General features: G+C 36.5%; 1 protein-coding gene across 1 annotated transcript in view; it reads right to left on the bottom strand.

Annotated features, from left to right (window-relative positions):
* Positions 1–3,531: 3,531 nt before the first annotated feature.
* Positions 3,532–15,138, bottom strand: part of PAWR (pro-apoptotic WT1 regulator) — a 120,061-nt gene continuing 108,454 nt past the window's right edge. Inside the window, exon 7 of the mRNA XM_061639657.1 lies at positions 3,532–8,535. Within this exon, the coding sequence (XP_061495641.1) occupies positions 8,449–8,535 (87 nt within the window). The 3' untranslated portion in view covers positions 3,532–8,448. The remainder of the gene's footprint in view (positions 8,536–15,138) is intronic.

Below are 15,138 nucleotides of genomic sequence, written 5' to 3'. Positions count from 1 at the left end.
TCAGGGTGAAAAAGCATCCCTGCTTCTAGACTACAGGTTGTGTCATGGATCATCTGATCATCACCACCTGCAGGTCTAAGAACATAGGCTGTAATCTTCCTGGGAGTAAATCACATTAAACCCAAAGGAGGCTTACTTCTGAATATATAGGATTGCATTGACAATTCCCTGCAGATTTATCTAGGAGCAAGCCCATTAAATGGAGGGAAAACATGCACAGGATTGTACTACGTGGCTCTCAAAAACTAGGATGAGTGGATTATATCCATAATAGAATACTTAACATAAATATTACTCCATTTTAACAAAACCAAGACATTCTTCCATTTGACTGAACTGGCATTTACAACTTAAATCTGCCACAAAGAATCTAAGGGGGAAAACAAGGATAAAATTGTAAATGATAAAATAATGACTTTTAGCTCTGTAAATATTTACACCTTTCAAAACTAACCTCTGTATCTTGACAGTTTGTAATGGTTTACCATGGCAAAGTGGTTAGATATAAAAATGCATGTTTTACTCTAACAAAACCATGCTGTTGCTTTTGCCCGTTACTACAGAATTCAGTCAGAAGACTACCATCTTTTATTAGGACTGACCACTGTTCAGTGCATTCCATTCCCAGCATCCAAATGGCTTCAGCCAAAATTGGTAGAAACTTATTATTTATTTATTGAATTTATTAGTCACCCATCTGTCTGGCTGTCCAGCCACTCTGGGCGACATACAACATAGGCATACAATACGTAGGCATTAAAAATCTAAAAACAATGAAGATAAAATCTAACCCACCCCAAAAGCCTGCTTGAAGAGCCAGGTCTTCAAGGCCCGACGGAAGCTCATCATAGAAGGGGCATGGCATAGATCATTTGGGAGGGAGTTCCACAGGTTGGGGGCCACAATTGAAAAAGCCCTCTCTCTAGTCCTCACCAGTGTGGCTGTTTTAACTGATGGGATGGAGAGGTCATTTGAGGCTGATCTTGTTGGGCGGCATAGCTGATGATGCTGGAGGCGCTCCTTTAGATAGACTGGACTGAAACCATATAGGGATTTAAAGGTCAAAACCAACACCTTGAATTGGGCCTGGTAAGCAACTTATTGGGAATAGCTTGGTCTGTGGGATCCAGCTGGTACTCTTCCTGTGGCACAGTGGCTAATAGTCTGGGATGATTGGGATTGCAGGACCAAAGGTTCCCCACTTCTGCCTTAACCAAAATAGTATGTACCTTTACCATGGATGCTTTGTAGCTATCGGAAACTAAAGTGGGCATGTGGGAAAGTGGCCAAATTATAGTCCAACTATGGCCTTCTCTCTATTTGTGGCCCGTAGGTCTAGGGGAACTATAACTACCCAGTAATCACATCCCATTCCTATCTCATTGTGGCTCTGTCTGCAGTTCCCATAGGCCTTTCAACAATGGAAATGGGAGAACGTTGTGTTTCCCGTTTTTGCAGACTTTGAAGACAAGACTTGCTGTACAACCTACCTACATCCAGGATTCTCTTGGTATGTGAATTGCTGGGAGAGTGAAACCATGAAGTTTAGAAAGCAGCAGCAGAAACTAGGAGGTGGAGTGACAGAAAGGGGAGGGAACACAAAACCAGAACAAAACAGAGAATAAAGGAAAAGGGGATAAAGAGATGGGGCACAGAGAGATGTATGGACGGGACAGAAACAAAAGGAGCAGGCTAACAATGAGAGCGTGCAGAGAAATACGGGCCAACAGAGATAAGGGTATGGAGATAACTGTAAGGTAGAGAAATGGGTAATAAAGATGGGGGTGGAAAGACCTACAGTGGTCGACTGTCCCATCCAGAGTCGATACCAGGAGACTGAGACGCTGGTGCAAGTAAATCTCGTTTTATTAGAGTAATAGATACATCAAAAGCAGTGCGCTTCATAGAAAACCCTACATTAACTCACTAGGAATCAACTACACTCTTGCCATGCTCTGCGACGTAAGAAGAAAGTTGACTCAACACCCCCCTCAATACTCAGCAGACTTATATAGGGAAAGTATTTGAGCACAATCTCTCACTCCTTCACACACCCGCCCTCTGCCCGGTACGCTTTTCCTGCCTCCGAGAGCGAGGTGAGTGGGGGCGAGTCTCCATGGGCTCATCAGACGAAACAGGGTCCTTATCAACAGTCCAGGAAGTAGAGGGCTGAGAAGTGTCAGGCGTCTCTAAGTTACTGCGGGACGAAGGGGGGGTTACTGCTAATTCATGGCTTGGTGAAGGAGGAGTTACTGCTCGTTCGGAATCCTCCCCTAACTGATCCGTTGGGATGGTTGAAGGCTGAGCGCTGTCCCCAAGGGGGGCTGGGTCACCCATGGGAATTGGCGGAGCATCAAACACACTCCTTTCCCGAATGTCTGGAATAGACACAACAACAGCTGGATCTTCCGCGCCTTCTGGCAGTTGAGGCATCTGCAACTCATGCCTTCCGCCTCCCTGTCCTTCCAGAGAGAGCTGGGGCTCGACATCGACAAGGAGGAGAGAGGAGGTAGAAACAAAAGGGGAGGATTGCTTGCCAGATATCATGCAACACAGGAAATCCATGATCAGTAATAATGGGATTCAGTTAATGTGTGTAGAGAAACAGGAGGCAGCAAAGTTAAAGAGAAAGGGTTAAAGCCCTGTGTCTTTCTTTTTTTTTGCATTGCATTGCATCTAGTGGGGGGAGCTATAAGCCAGAGAAATGGTGTAATAGGAAAAAGTTAAAACCCCTCCCACAGCACCATGGCTACAAGGTCATTCAGAGCCTTTTGCAATTGCTTTAGGTCAAAAGAACTGTTGAAGAAATCTAACCTCTGCACAACTAGGCATGCAATTGCATTCACCACCTTCTCTCTCTTTTACATTTTTATTAACTCAGAAGATGAAGAAGAGAAAGAAGGGGTAAACAGAAGGATAAACATGGCAACAATGCTTTTTCATGTTAAATGTCATAGTGCAGTCAGATCTTGTCTCATAGTGCTTTCTCTACCATCGTTGTTCTTCCTTCCTCTGCTTCTCTATCTGCACTCTGTCTCTCACCGCCAAACTAGGTTTGACACAGGACAGAGATGGGATGCAGAAGGAGAAAGCAAGGGGTGCAAATAGACCTGTGGGTGGAGGAAATACTTAATAGAAGTGAGGATGAAGAAACAATGGTGGTGCAGAGAGGAGAAAGTGATAAAGTGTCCTTTTGGAGTGTTTTGGGTTGTGTACTCCAGGCCTTCTAAAGTTGGCTTGAAAAAAGAGCTTCAGAAGTATGGATTGCTATCATGGAAACACATTTATTATAACGGAAAGCATACATCAATGCCTGCATCTCAGAATTATTAGTTGGGCCAGGGTCCACAACAAAAGTACTTTTTTGGAGGGTGGGGGTGCTGGCTGGCAGGGACAAAGAAAATACACTTTGGAGGTTTAGTCATGGATTCCCAGTTTAATTGGGTCAATAAGGGAGGCACCCAACAGGATACTTCGAACCCTAAGAGACTTCAGTATTTTAAAAACAATTGTTTCTAAAAAAAAGCACACACATTACTAAGTAGGCAATAAATCTCTTGACACAAAGCAATAATTAACTGTTACTAAGAGAATAAGTGTGTATATATATTCCTTTATTGCTAAGTGAGGGTTCAGTGATTCATTTTTTTAAAAAAACAACCCTTAATTATTCACGCAAGTTTTGACTCTGGGTTACATCTACAGAAGATTATTTTTAGCAGCTTTTGCAGAAAGTACTAGTAACAAGAAACATTCTGAAACCAGAACAGAATATAAGCAACAGACCAATGGACAACTGTTTCAATGAGATAAGAAATCCTTACATTGCCATACAGATACGTGGTGTGGCACATCAGTTGCACATGTAATTATGGTAAGCAATAACTTCATATACAATTGGTTTGCATATTATATGTATATAACAAGAAAGATGACTAGAAATCACAGGTGTGGAAACGTTTAAGGAAAGTTCAATAGTCATTTGCACATTGCAGCAATGTATTTATTCAGTTTCCCTTTGCTTTTGCAAGCCTTACTATACATAACGTGTTTCTGCTGGAGACATTTTACCCCTCTCACTGATAGCCAAGGATACATTAGCAACATCTTAGGCACAAAAAGGGTCCTGGAGGGAATCGAGAACTGGCATGTATTCCATTGCTTATCACTTTGTGTACTCTCTTTCACAAACATTAAATTCTGATCTCACTGAAGGGATTCTGGAAAGCCTTGCCTGTAATGGAAAGTGCAAATACTATCCTGCTGGAGCCATCCTGGGTCATGATACTGATTGTGAATGTAAGTGTTGCCATCCGCTGGAGGATGTGCAGTAGCCTTCGGGGCCAAAAGGGAATGAACCTTACCCATCTTCCAAGTTCCAACCGATACTTCTGAAAATTGTAAAAGTGAGAAGTTCTTCAAGAATAGAGAATCTGATGTCACAGAATAAAATCCAACATTTTATAAAAATGTGCTCCATCTGTCTTTTTGAAAAAAGTTAAATAGTTACTTGACCATATTATATTTTTTCCATAACTGGAAAGAGTAACTTTGACTTTGCTCCAGGAAAATAGAGGTGTGTGTGTTGTCAATTCAAAGGCAAACGTTCCCTGCTCTTTCCTTTTTACCTCTTTTTTCAGTGTGGTTTTGCCTCACTCTGATATCAAGCACGCTAAAGGTATCTTGAAGCAAATTACAATAAAATCACTAGAGACTTCACAAAAGGCTCTTCACATAATGAAACTGTTAATGAGTCACAGCAAACTAGGTAGTCTACAATAAAAACACTGCTTGCCTGTAATTTCTCTCTTTTTTAACTCAAATATTTGGAACTGCCAACTATAAATTAGGTATACAATGCAAATAAAATAGGAAAGGTGGAAGGGAGAAGACACCATTTATATTGTTTTCATTGTAAATCAAAAACTCATGTGGAGAGTTAACAATTCTACTTCAAGAACAAAACATGACTTTTAAACAAATGACTTTCCCTAAAGGATATGGCTGGAAAACCTATACATTTTGAGCCTCCTTTGTATAGCACATGTGCTCTTGATAGTACTCGTGAGGTAACTTTGAATTTGTAATGGCAAATATTTCTGGTGCTAGGTCTCCAGGATATTTGCACATTAACTAAGCAACTGTACTCAGATATGTACAATTGTTATAGATCTACATTAGATGGTATGAAAAGAAAGAATAATGTCATTAATTATAGACTGCACAGTCATTTTTAATTGAAATTATTAAATCATTACCTAACAATTTCTAAGGAAACCCTAGAGCTCCCGCCATTTGGGATTTTTTTTTTTTTGCAGAACACGCACATTTTTCTGAATAATTGACTTTAGGACAAAAGTCCAAAATTAATCTCTAAAACACACAACCGTCCCAAATGAGGTAAAATTTAGCCCAATGTAGGTGCTACTGATACTCTGTAATTCGCCATCATTAACCTAAATTCAAAGCAGTCTCACAATAAGCAGCTTCACAGAATAAAAACTGACAACTCTTTTAAAAACCCAGAGTTATTTTTGTTTAACGCCTCTCTAATTTCTTATCTTAAGATTGCTTTGTGTTCTGTTTAATGACTCCCTGCTTACACAAATATATACTTACTATCAATATCAACCATAGCACATACATTGTACATATGAGGTTCATGGTTCAACTGTCAGCAGTTCTGTTAGTGGGGCAGAGCGAAACCTTGGAGAGCCATTGCTGGCCAGAATATTCATGAACCAATAGCCTAATTGTATATGGAAGCTTCACAAGAGAAGTGCTAGGCTTTTTTCTTCTTCAGCTCTGGTCTATGTTCTACTTCCCTTACACCAGCAAGTGTCTCTTCTGCCCTCAAGGCCTTGTAAGACTTAAGGACCTACTAGTTTTAAAAGTGAAAAGAGGATTCATGTTGCCCAGTGGCTTGAGCACCTTGGATAGCTCCTTGAAAATTTGGACTAAAAGCCGGAGCAGATTCACTACCCCACTGACATCAGAGCCACCAGCCTCCAATGATGTTGCCTTCATACCAAGAGTGAAAATATATAAATTCTTTATGAAGATCTACACAGGAACAAATTTTCATGGCTTGTTTTGATGGCTTGTGTTTTGAGCAATGAGCAACATTGTGTTAACATAAGCTATCTCTCAAACATATAAACAATTGCTAGTGTCTGCTCAGAAGTAAGCATAATTAAGAGCAGTGGGACTTGGTTCCAGATAAATGTGATTACAATTGCAGCCTCAACCACTGCTCCAGAAGATCAGATGAGAAGCTCCTTACTGCAAGCTTACTCTTCCATGCAAATATTATTTTACATTAAATAAATTCACGTAATTAAGTTGATGTGCCTCATTTTCCAATACAGTTTCCTCAGACTTTTGTAAGCCAAGCCTCAGGGTTTTCCCCTGTATTAAATCTGAAAGTATACTTCACTCTTGCACTCAAAGATAAATATTTACTCACCCTCCGCATCAGCTCCCAGACGGGCAGGCACTGTCCTTGTAAATGGAGAATAGCCTAATAGAGATTGCATCTCAGGGTCATGCCCCCTTTTTGCCCAGTTAGTCAGGGCTGAGGGATAGGACATTGCCTCTTGGGATCCACCCACACCCATCATCATCAGCATAAACTGGATCGTGAAATCCTGGTACATTCTTTGGGATGATGTTACTACTCATATATAAGGCAGAATGGGAGATTAATGTGCACAGGGCTTACCTGCTGTAAGGAGCATAGAGTAGTGAATGCATCCAACACGGTAGCTTAATTTTCTCCCAGCCTCTCTCATGGCACACCATTTGGGAATCACTGCACTAATGTGTTATGGATATTTCTTCCCAAAGCCTTTTGACATATTATGCCAAACTGAAATTATTAATGCTGCAGAACAGCAGGAACACCAGTTCTATAAGTAGCGTACAATGCTAAGCAGTACTTGCAATACATTTCTTTATATCTGTATTCAGATCAGAAAAAGCTTGAGGTTTTGGAGAGACTTTCCTTTGAATTATTCTCAAGACCCTTATCTAAACCAAAACTGAATAATGTACTCCCCAGATAAGCTCACATTTCAGTGGTTTATAAAGGATATTTCATTGTTTGCAACACAAAATATTGATACAGACAACTAACGTTAGTGTATAAGAGAACATGCAACATATTTTATTTTAACAAATACTAGTATTATTCTAGATGTTTTTCTATAACACTTTTAGAGGTCCCAAAAATCATGAGCTTCCCTTTTGTAAACTATATTCATCAACAATTTTTATCACAGCTTCAAACACCATTACAAAACACACACGATCCTGATGCGTACATTTTATACATATGCTCATAATGTTACAAAATGAATCCATTATCCTTGATTTACTATATTTTGATACTAGCATGATATAAATCATGGGTGTAAACCACAGTATACCACTCTCATAAAACTGTGATTCATCCATAACAATTTCAGTCCAATAAACCATGGTTCACTGGACTGAGAACAAGCATCATCCTATACTCACTCTCCTTCCTTCTCTCTTGCATGGTGATGCAAAGCTTTCAGCGTTTGTTAAATCACAATTGTCCCCTTGCATGCACATTAGGAAGCTATAGTTTAATCTCTGACTCCAAACCAGGATTTAAAATGGGCTTCTTGCTCTCAGTTCAATAAACCATGGTTTATTGTACCATGATCATTGTGCCTGAACTCGGGCATAGCCTTTATTAATTGCAAAGAGTAGGATGCTCTGGATTTCCCCTTGTATAAAAGAATCATTTTTCCCCTGTAGACACACAAGCATTGTGATTAACCTATAGTATGCAATATAGGCATTTTCCTAAAAACTACTTTGCTAGTATTGATAATGATTGGTCACTGATGATTTATCAAAAACTTTTTTCTGTCAGAGAGCAGCTATACAGGGGTGAGGAATACTATCTACCGTTGTCAGTATTTCAGATATAGTATAAAATAAAATCACAAAATACAAGATTCTTTGTAGAATAAGCAACACAACTGTAAAATGTTTCACATTACCGTAGTAAGGCACCCACACTTTACAGCTGTTTAAACAAATAGCAAATATCTCCCAATATATACATTTGAATCTGTGTAAACAAAGTTTGCTCCAATTATTCTTAAAAACTGGGTCACACACATACAAAGATACACTGAACAATCAAGAATATGACTTTTTGAGAGATGTCTATATTCAAATTAATTATCTTGGGAAATGCAAGGGAATGAGTTTAGAAATACTCACAAAACTTGAATCTATTTCATTGAAGGAAGGAAGAGTATTATGTAAAATATTCATTCTTCTCCCATCAAGAATAATAAATATAAAGACAGTTATTTTGACATATTGCAGCAAAGGAAATATTCTAGCCTTGATCTTCAAACATTCAATCAGTAGTTTTCATATTTCATTCCTCACTGACGCTTCCAACTTCTACCTTGTCAGCTGTCCAACAACTTTTAAGAGTGTCTTATTTTCCTGCTTTAATTGCTCATTTTCATCTTCTATATCATCTAGGTCCTTTGAGAAGAAAACACAGCAAGGTATACAGTTATGAATTAATACAGTCATTTTCTTAAAGGCCTATACATTAATATATAAAAGCAAAATGGTAGACAACAAAAGCTGATAGCTGAAAAAAAGGTTTAAGATGTGTTGTAATTAGCAGCTTTTAAATTTACATTGTGTAAAGTAAATATTCTAATAGCATGTGAATACCTTGTTGGTATAAACATGTATACAATGTAATCTGATATGTGGAGGTATATCAATATATTCCATATTGGTAAGATGTTGTATGTTATACATTGGCAGAATTTGATCCCTAGTAACTTTGAAAAGTGTGTGTACATATATATCCCAGTTATGCAATGGCAGGGGCAGTTCCAAATTGGGACCCCAGGGGAAAGAGGTGTTTAACCTTTTGCCCCCCCCCACTGTAATCCTAATCAGGGCCTCCACACCTGCTGCTCACTATCAGGCTGCCCCCTGATGTATTCAACATACACAAGAGGCACAATCTGAGGCCTCTGTGTCTGCAATTTCTTTTTAAAAAAAGAACCACTTACACGATTATTTTTACACTCACATTGTCCACTACTACACATAGTTTTTCTTACTAACGGCCAGATTTATTACAGATCAGAGAATGTTTGACGAAGGAGTAATTTCTGTGCCATGAAATGCCCATGACCAAATACCATGGGAGAGTTCCAGCATCACATTAACACAAGAAGTTTGACTGTTGCTGTTGTTGCGCAAGCAGCGGCACACAAGCTTAATAACAGTTGTGTTAGGGGTAGCACAACATATTTTACAAGTTCAAGACCTGTTGTCAAAGCTTCTTCTAGTGGAGTGGTTGTTGTGCAAGTGGGCTGCTTGGGGATATCATCCTGTGGGTGGTAAAGAACTAGATTACCAGCACTGGCATTGTGGAATTGTGTATATCCTCTCTTACAAGCCTTTGCATATGGAGGAGTATGACAAATGTGTATATGCAGCAAATGTGTATTTAATGGGATTAGGTTACCTAGTGTGTACTTTTAGACATGGAAACATTTTCCCATAATAATTATAACTATCCTTCAACTATATGGTTACCAGTAGTTCATACATTCTTTCCAAATTAACAGCTGGGGCCAGAGGATGGAAAATAAAAATGCTTCTCAAGGTTTTTTGCCAAGTGCCATATAAGAAATGATGGGAAAGCCGATAAAAGGGTGAAAAAAGAGGGAATTGCTGTGAAAGCCAGGAAGGGTGGGGAATCTTTTAGGCACTGGAGATGAGATGAAAAGCCTTTTCTGTCTTTGCAACAAAAGCCTGTAGTCTTTGCCTACAACCAAAGGAGATTTCTGCATGCGCTCCAACTCTTACATATGCTCCACCCCATTTTCCACCCTGTGCTTCACCGTATTTTCCAGGCGATACCTTATTTTCTGGAACCTGTCCCACGTAAATCATTGCTCCTGTGTTTGCATTTCAGGAATGCCTTGTTGAACTTGCTAGAATTAGGAACATATGAAGCTGCCTTACACTGAATAGACCACTAGTCTATCTAGCTCACTGACTGGCAGTGGCTCTCCAGGGTTCCAGGCAGGGTTCTCCCCCAGCCCTACCTAGCGATGCCGGGGATTGAACCAGGGACCTTCTGCATGCAAGGCCAATGCTCTACCACTGAGCTATGGCCTTTCTGCAGTTGTCATTGTTCAAGGTTCTACTCTCTCCCCAAAGATATAAACCAGTCATGGATGATCTTCTACCAGCTAGCAAAGACTTATTTATTTATATTTATTTATTTTAATTTTATTTATTTATTGTACTTTTATTTTTTTTTTTTATATAATTTTTATTCAAATTTTTCCAAAAACAAACAAAACAAAGTAAGAAAAAACATAACAATATTACAACAAAAAATGAAAATAAAATGGTTGACTTCCGATTTGTCACAGATCAGCTATAAGTATATAATATACATCAAACCTGTCCCTTAATATATATACATACAAAATCCCTTTTCTCCATAAGCTGTCTTAATTAATCATCAAATCCCAGTATCATCATTTTATTTTGATCTTTCGACAAAAAGTCTAAGAGAGGCTTCCAATCCTTAAGGAATGTATCTGTCGATTTTTCTCTAAGTAAACACGTCAATTTATCCATTTCTACTAAGTCCATTAATTTCAATAGCCATTCTTCCATTGTTGGTATTGAATCCATTTTCCACTTTTGTGCATATAATAATCTTGCTGCCGTAATCATATATAATATTATTCTTCCATATTTCTTTTCTATTTGTTTATCCATAAAGCCCAATAAAAAAAATTCTGGTTTTGACTGAATATTTATTTTTAAAATTTTTTGCATCTTCCTGCCTATCTGTGCCCAGAATAATTTTGCCTTTTTACATGACCACCACATATGATAAAAAGATCCTTCTTGTTGTTTACATTTCCAACAAACATTAGAGACATTACTATACATTTTTGACAGCTTTTCTGGAGTCATGTACCAACGGTACATCATTTTATAAAAGTTTTCTTTAAGATTATAACATAATGTAAATTTCAAACCTTTTTTCCACATATTTTCCCATTGATCCATTTGTATGTTATGACCAAAATTTTTTGCCCACTTTACCATGCACTCTTTTACTTGTTCTTCCTCCATATCCATTTTCAATAAAAGTTTATACATTTTTGCAATTATGTTTTCATCATTTGTACACAAACCTATTTCAAAATCAGATTTATTTATTTCAAACCCATACATTTTCTTGTCCATTTTATATCTTTCTAACAATTGTAAATAGGCAAACCAATGAAAACTATATCCTTCCTTTATCAATTGTTCTCTCTCTTTCATTATGTGTTCTCCATGTACATTTTCTAATAGTTCTTGATAAGTTAACCATTTCTCTTTTCCAGACATTTCTCTTCTATAAAACGCTTCTTGACTTGAGACACATAATGGTATTTTCGAATAAAACCTTGGTTTGTATCTATTCCATATTTTCAACAGAGGACGTCTTATAAAATGATTATTAAAGTCTACATTTACTTTTACTTTGTCATACCATAGATATCCATGCCATCCCCACTTCAAATTGTGGCCCTCCAAATCCAATAGTCTTTTATTCCTCAATAAGATCCATTCCTTTATCCAGACTAAACAGCAGGCAGCAAAATAAAGTCTCAAATTTGGTAATCCCAGTCCTCCTCTTTCTTTAGCGTCTTGAAGTAATTTAAATTTAACTCTTGGTTTTTTTCCTTGCCATACAAATTTAGAAATATCTTTTTGCCATTGTTTAAAAGGTAAATCAGAGGATATTACAGGTATTGTTTGAAACAAAAACATCATTCTCGGTAATACATTCATTTTTATCACAGATATTCTACCCATTAATGACAGTTGTAGTTTATCCCATCTTAGCAAATCTTTCTTAATCTCTGTCCATAATTTTTCGTAATTATTGTGAAACAACTTTGAGTTTTTATTTGTCATGATGATGCCTAGATATTTCAACTTTTTTTCTATTGTAAAATCTGTCTTATCCATTAACTCTTTCTGTTCCCTTAAAGTTAAATTTTTCACCAACATCTTTGTTTTTTGATTGTTGATCTTAAATCCTGCTAAAGGTCCAAATTCTTTTAATTTGTCCATCAGTATATGAATTCCTTCCAAAGGGTTTTCTAGTACAATTATCAAATCATCAGCAAATGCTCTCAATTTATATTCTTCTTTTTTTATTTTTAATCCCGAAATCCTTTTATCTTGCCTTATATCTCTAAGCAGCACTTCTAAAACCAGAATAAATAAAAGGGGAGATAATGGACATCCCTGTCTTGTACCCTTTTGTATTTCACATGAATCCGTTAAGTCTCCATTAACAATTATCTGGGCCTTCTGTGATGTATAAATCGATCTGATCCATTTTATAAAGTTGTCTCCAAAATCCATTTGCTCCAAAACCTGGAACATAAATTTCCAATTCAAATTATCAAATGCTTTTTCAGCATCTAAAAAAATCAGAGCTGCTTGTTTATCATTTCGTTGTTCTAAATATTCCAACACATTCAAAACATTCCTGACGTTGTCACGTAATTGTCTTTTAGGTAAAAACCCTGATTGATCTTCCTGAATAAATTGTTGCAATATTATTTTCAATCTTTCAGCCAAAATCATTGTAAAAATTTTATAGTCATTGTTCAGTAGAGATATTGGCCGATAATTTTTTGTTTTAGTTAAATCTTGGTCCTCTTTAGGTATTAATGTTATATTAGCATTTTTCCAACTATCCGGTATCTTTCCCTCTTGCAAAATAGAATTCATTGTAGACTGTAAAGGTAGCAGGAGTTCTTCCTCCAAACATTTATAATACATTGCAGATAGCCCATCTGGTCCTGGTGCCTTTCCTAATTTAATTTTATTTATAGCTTCAGATATCTCTCTTGACGTAATAGGGCCATTAATAACTTGTCTCTGAAAATCTGTAATTTTAGGCAAATTCTGTTTAAATAAATACTCTTCTATTTTTTCAGATGGAATTTCTTGACACTTATACAATGTTGAGTAATATTGATGAAAAATCTTTTTGATTTTTACATTGTCTGTCAGCGTCTCATCTCCTTCTTGTATCTTTAAAATAATATTTTTTTGACGTTCTTTTCTTAATTTATATGCTAACCATTTCCCAGGTTTATTTGCAAATTCAAAAGTCCTTTGTTTAGCAAAATTTAATTTCCTTTCAATTTCTCTAACTGTCAACATTGATACTTGCTTCTGTAACATTTTAATTTGATTTACAATAGAAACTTTAGCTGGATTCTTTTTCAATTCTTCCTCTTTTTGTTTTATTTCTTCCAAAATTAATTGCATTTTCTGTTGTTTCTTTTTTTTTAATTCAGAATTACATTTAATAAAGTATCCCCTCATAAATGCCTTACTTGTATCCCAAACAATATTTTCACTTGTTCCTTTATGTAAATTATATTCAAAGAACTCCTTTAATTTCTTCTTACATTCTTGTACTACTTTATCATTCTGTAATAAAGATTCATTTAGTCTCCATCTAAATCCAAGATTTTTTTTTTTTAAAGTTAATATCACAGGATTATGGTCCGAAAAAGTTTTTGGTAATATATCCATTTTAAAAATATCCTTCGCTAAAATTTTTGACATCCAAATCATATCAATCCTCGAAAATGTTTTATGTCTTTCTGAAAAATAAGTAAATTCCTTTGCATTATCATTTATATATCTCCAGGTATCAACCAATTCTAGATGTTCCATGAGTTCAAAACAAATCTTCGGTAATTTACCTTGTGTCTCTTTGATATTTTTTTCAGAAAGCCTATCAATTTTTGGTGAGATTACCCCATTCCAGTCACCCATGACACACCAATGCTCATATGAAAACTCTGACAATTTTTCCATAAGTCCTGTATAAAACCTTGTTTTATCTTCATTGGGGGCATAAATACCCACTATCAAAATGTTTGTACCTTGTAAAGTAATTTCAACCCCCACAAATCTACCACTATCGTCCAATAATACCAATTTAGGAAGCAATTGTGGGTTAATATAGAGAACAACTCCATTTTTTTTTTTTGGTCCAGCTGAAATAAATTCTTCACCCAAATTTTTACAAATCAAATATTTAGAATCTTTCTTCTGAATATGAGTTTCTTGTAGACAAATTATATCCAATTTTAATTTTTTCAAATAATGAAACACTTTCTTTCTCTTCTGCGCCGTGTTGGCTCCATTTATATTCCAAGTTAGGTATTTGTAATCCATCGTTAAGCGTGTATTTTAAAATTTGCCTGATGCTCCTTTTGATCCATCATCTTCCTTCCCCTCCTCTGCGTATCCTTGTTGACTTTGTTTCCCAGGAACTGTATCCATATCTTTGAGTTTATCTTCTTCCATATCTTTTGAAGCTTTTCTCAAGAAGTCCCTTGCTTTTTGAACCGTATTCAATCTATATTTCTGTTGTCTGAATGTAAAAATCACTCCTTCTGGAACGTCCCACCTAAATTGAATTTTGCATTGCTTAAGTTTTTCTGTAAGGAAAGCATATTCTTTTCTCTTACGTAAAAGTCTAATAGGAATTTCCTTCATCACCAGTATTTCCTTACCATCAATTTTAAAGGTATATTTAAAGTGTTGCTGTAAAACCATATCTCTGGTCGTTTTCTTTACGAAGTGAACAAGCACATCTCTTGGAATTTTTTTCATTGTTGCATATCTGGAGTTAATTCTATAAACTTTGTCTATTTCAAATTCCATCCTATCTTCATTCAAGTCCAGAAATTTTACTAAAGCATTAACAATTTTGTCTCTAATGTCTTCACCTGTTTCCTCTGGGATTGCACGGAATCTCAAACAATGCTCTTTATTTCTCATTTCAGTCATAGCTAAATAGTCCAATTTTTTTTCTAATTCCAGATTTAGTATATCTGTTCTATTCTCCAAGGTTTGTACCTTTTCTTTAGTATTTTTTGCATCCTCCTTTATTTGCCCAATTGTCCCTTTAATCTCATCCACTTGTGTTTTAATATAGTCTCTTATATCTGTCAATTCAGTTTTCATTTCATTCATTTCCTGTTTCATAGCATTGATCCC

The sequence above is a fragment of the Rhineura floridana genome, chromosome 8 (genome assembly GCF_030035675.1).
Source record: "Rhineura floridana isolate rRhiFlo1 chromosome 8, rRhiFlo1.hap2, whole genome shotgun sequence".
NCBI classification, from domain to species: domain Eukaryota; kingdom Metazoa; phylum Chordata; class Lepidosauria; order Squamata; family Rhineuridae; genus Rhineura; species Rhineura floridana.
This window is presented reverse-complemented; position numbering and strand designations above follow the sequence as displayed.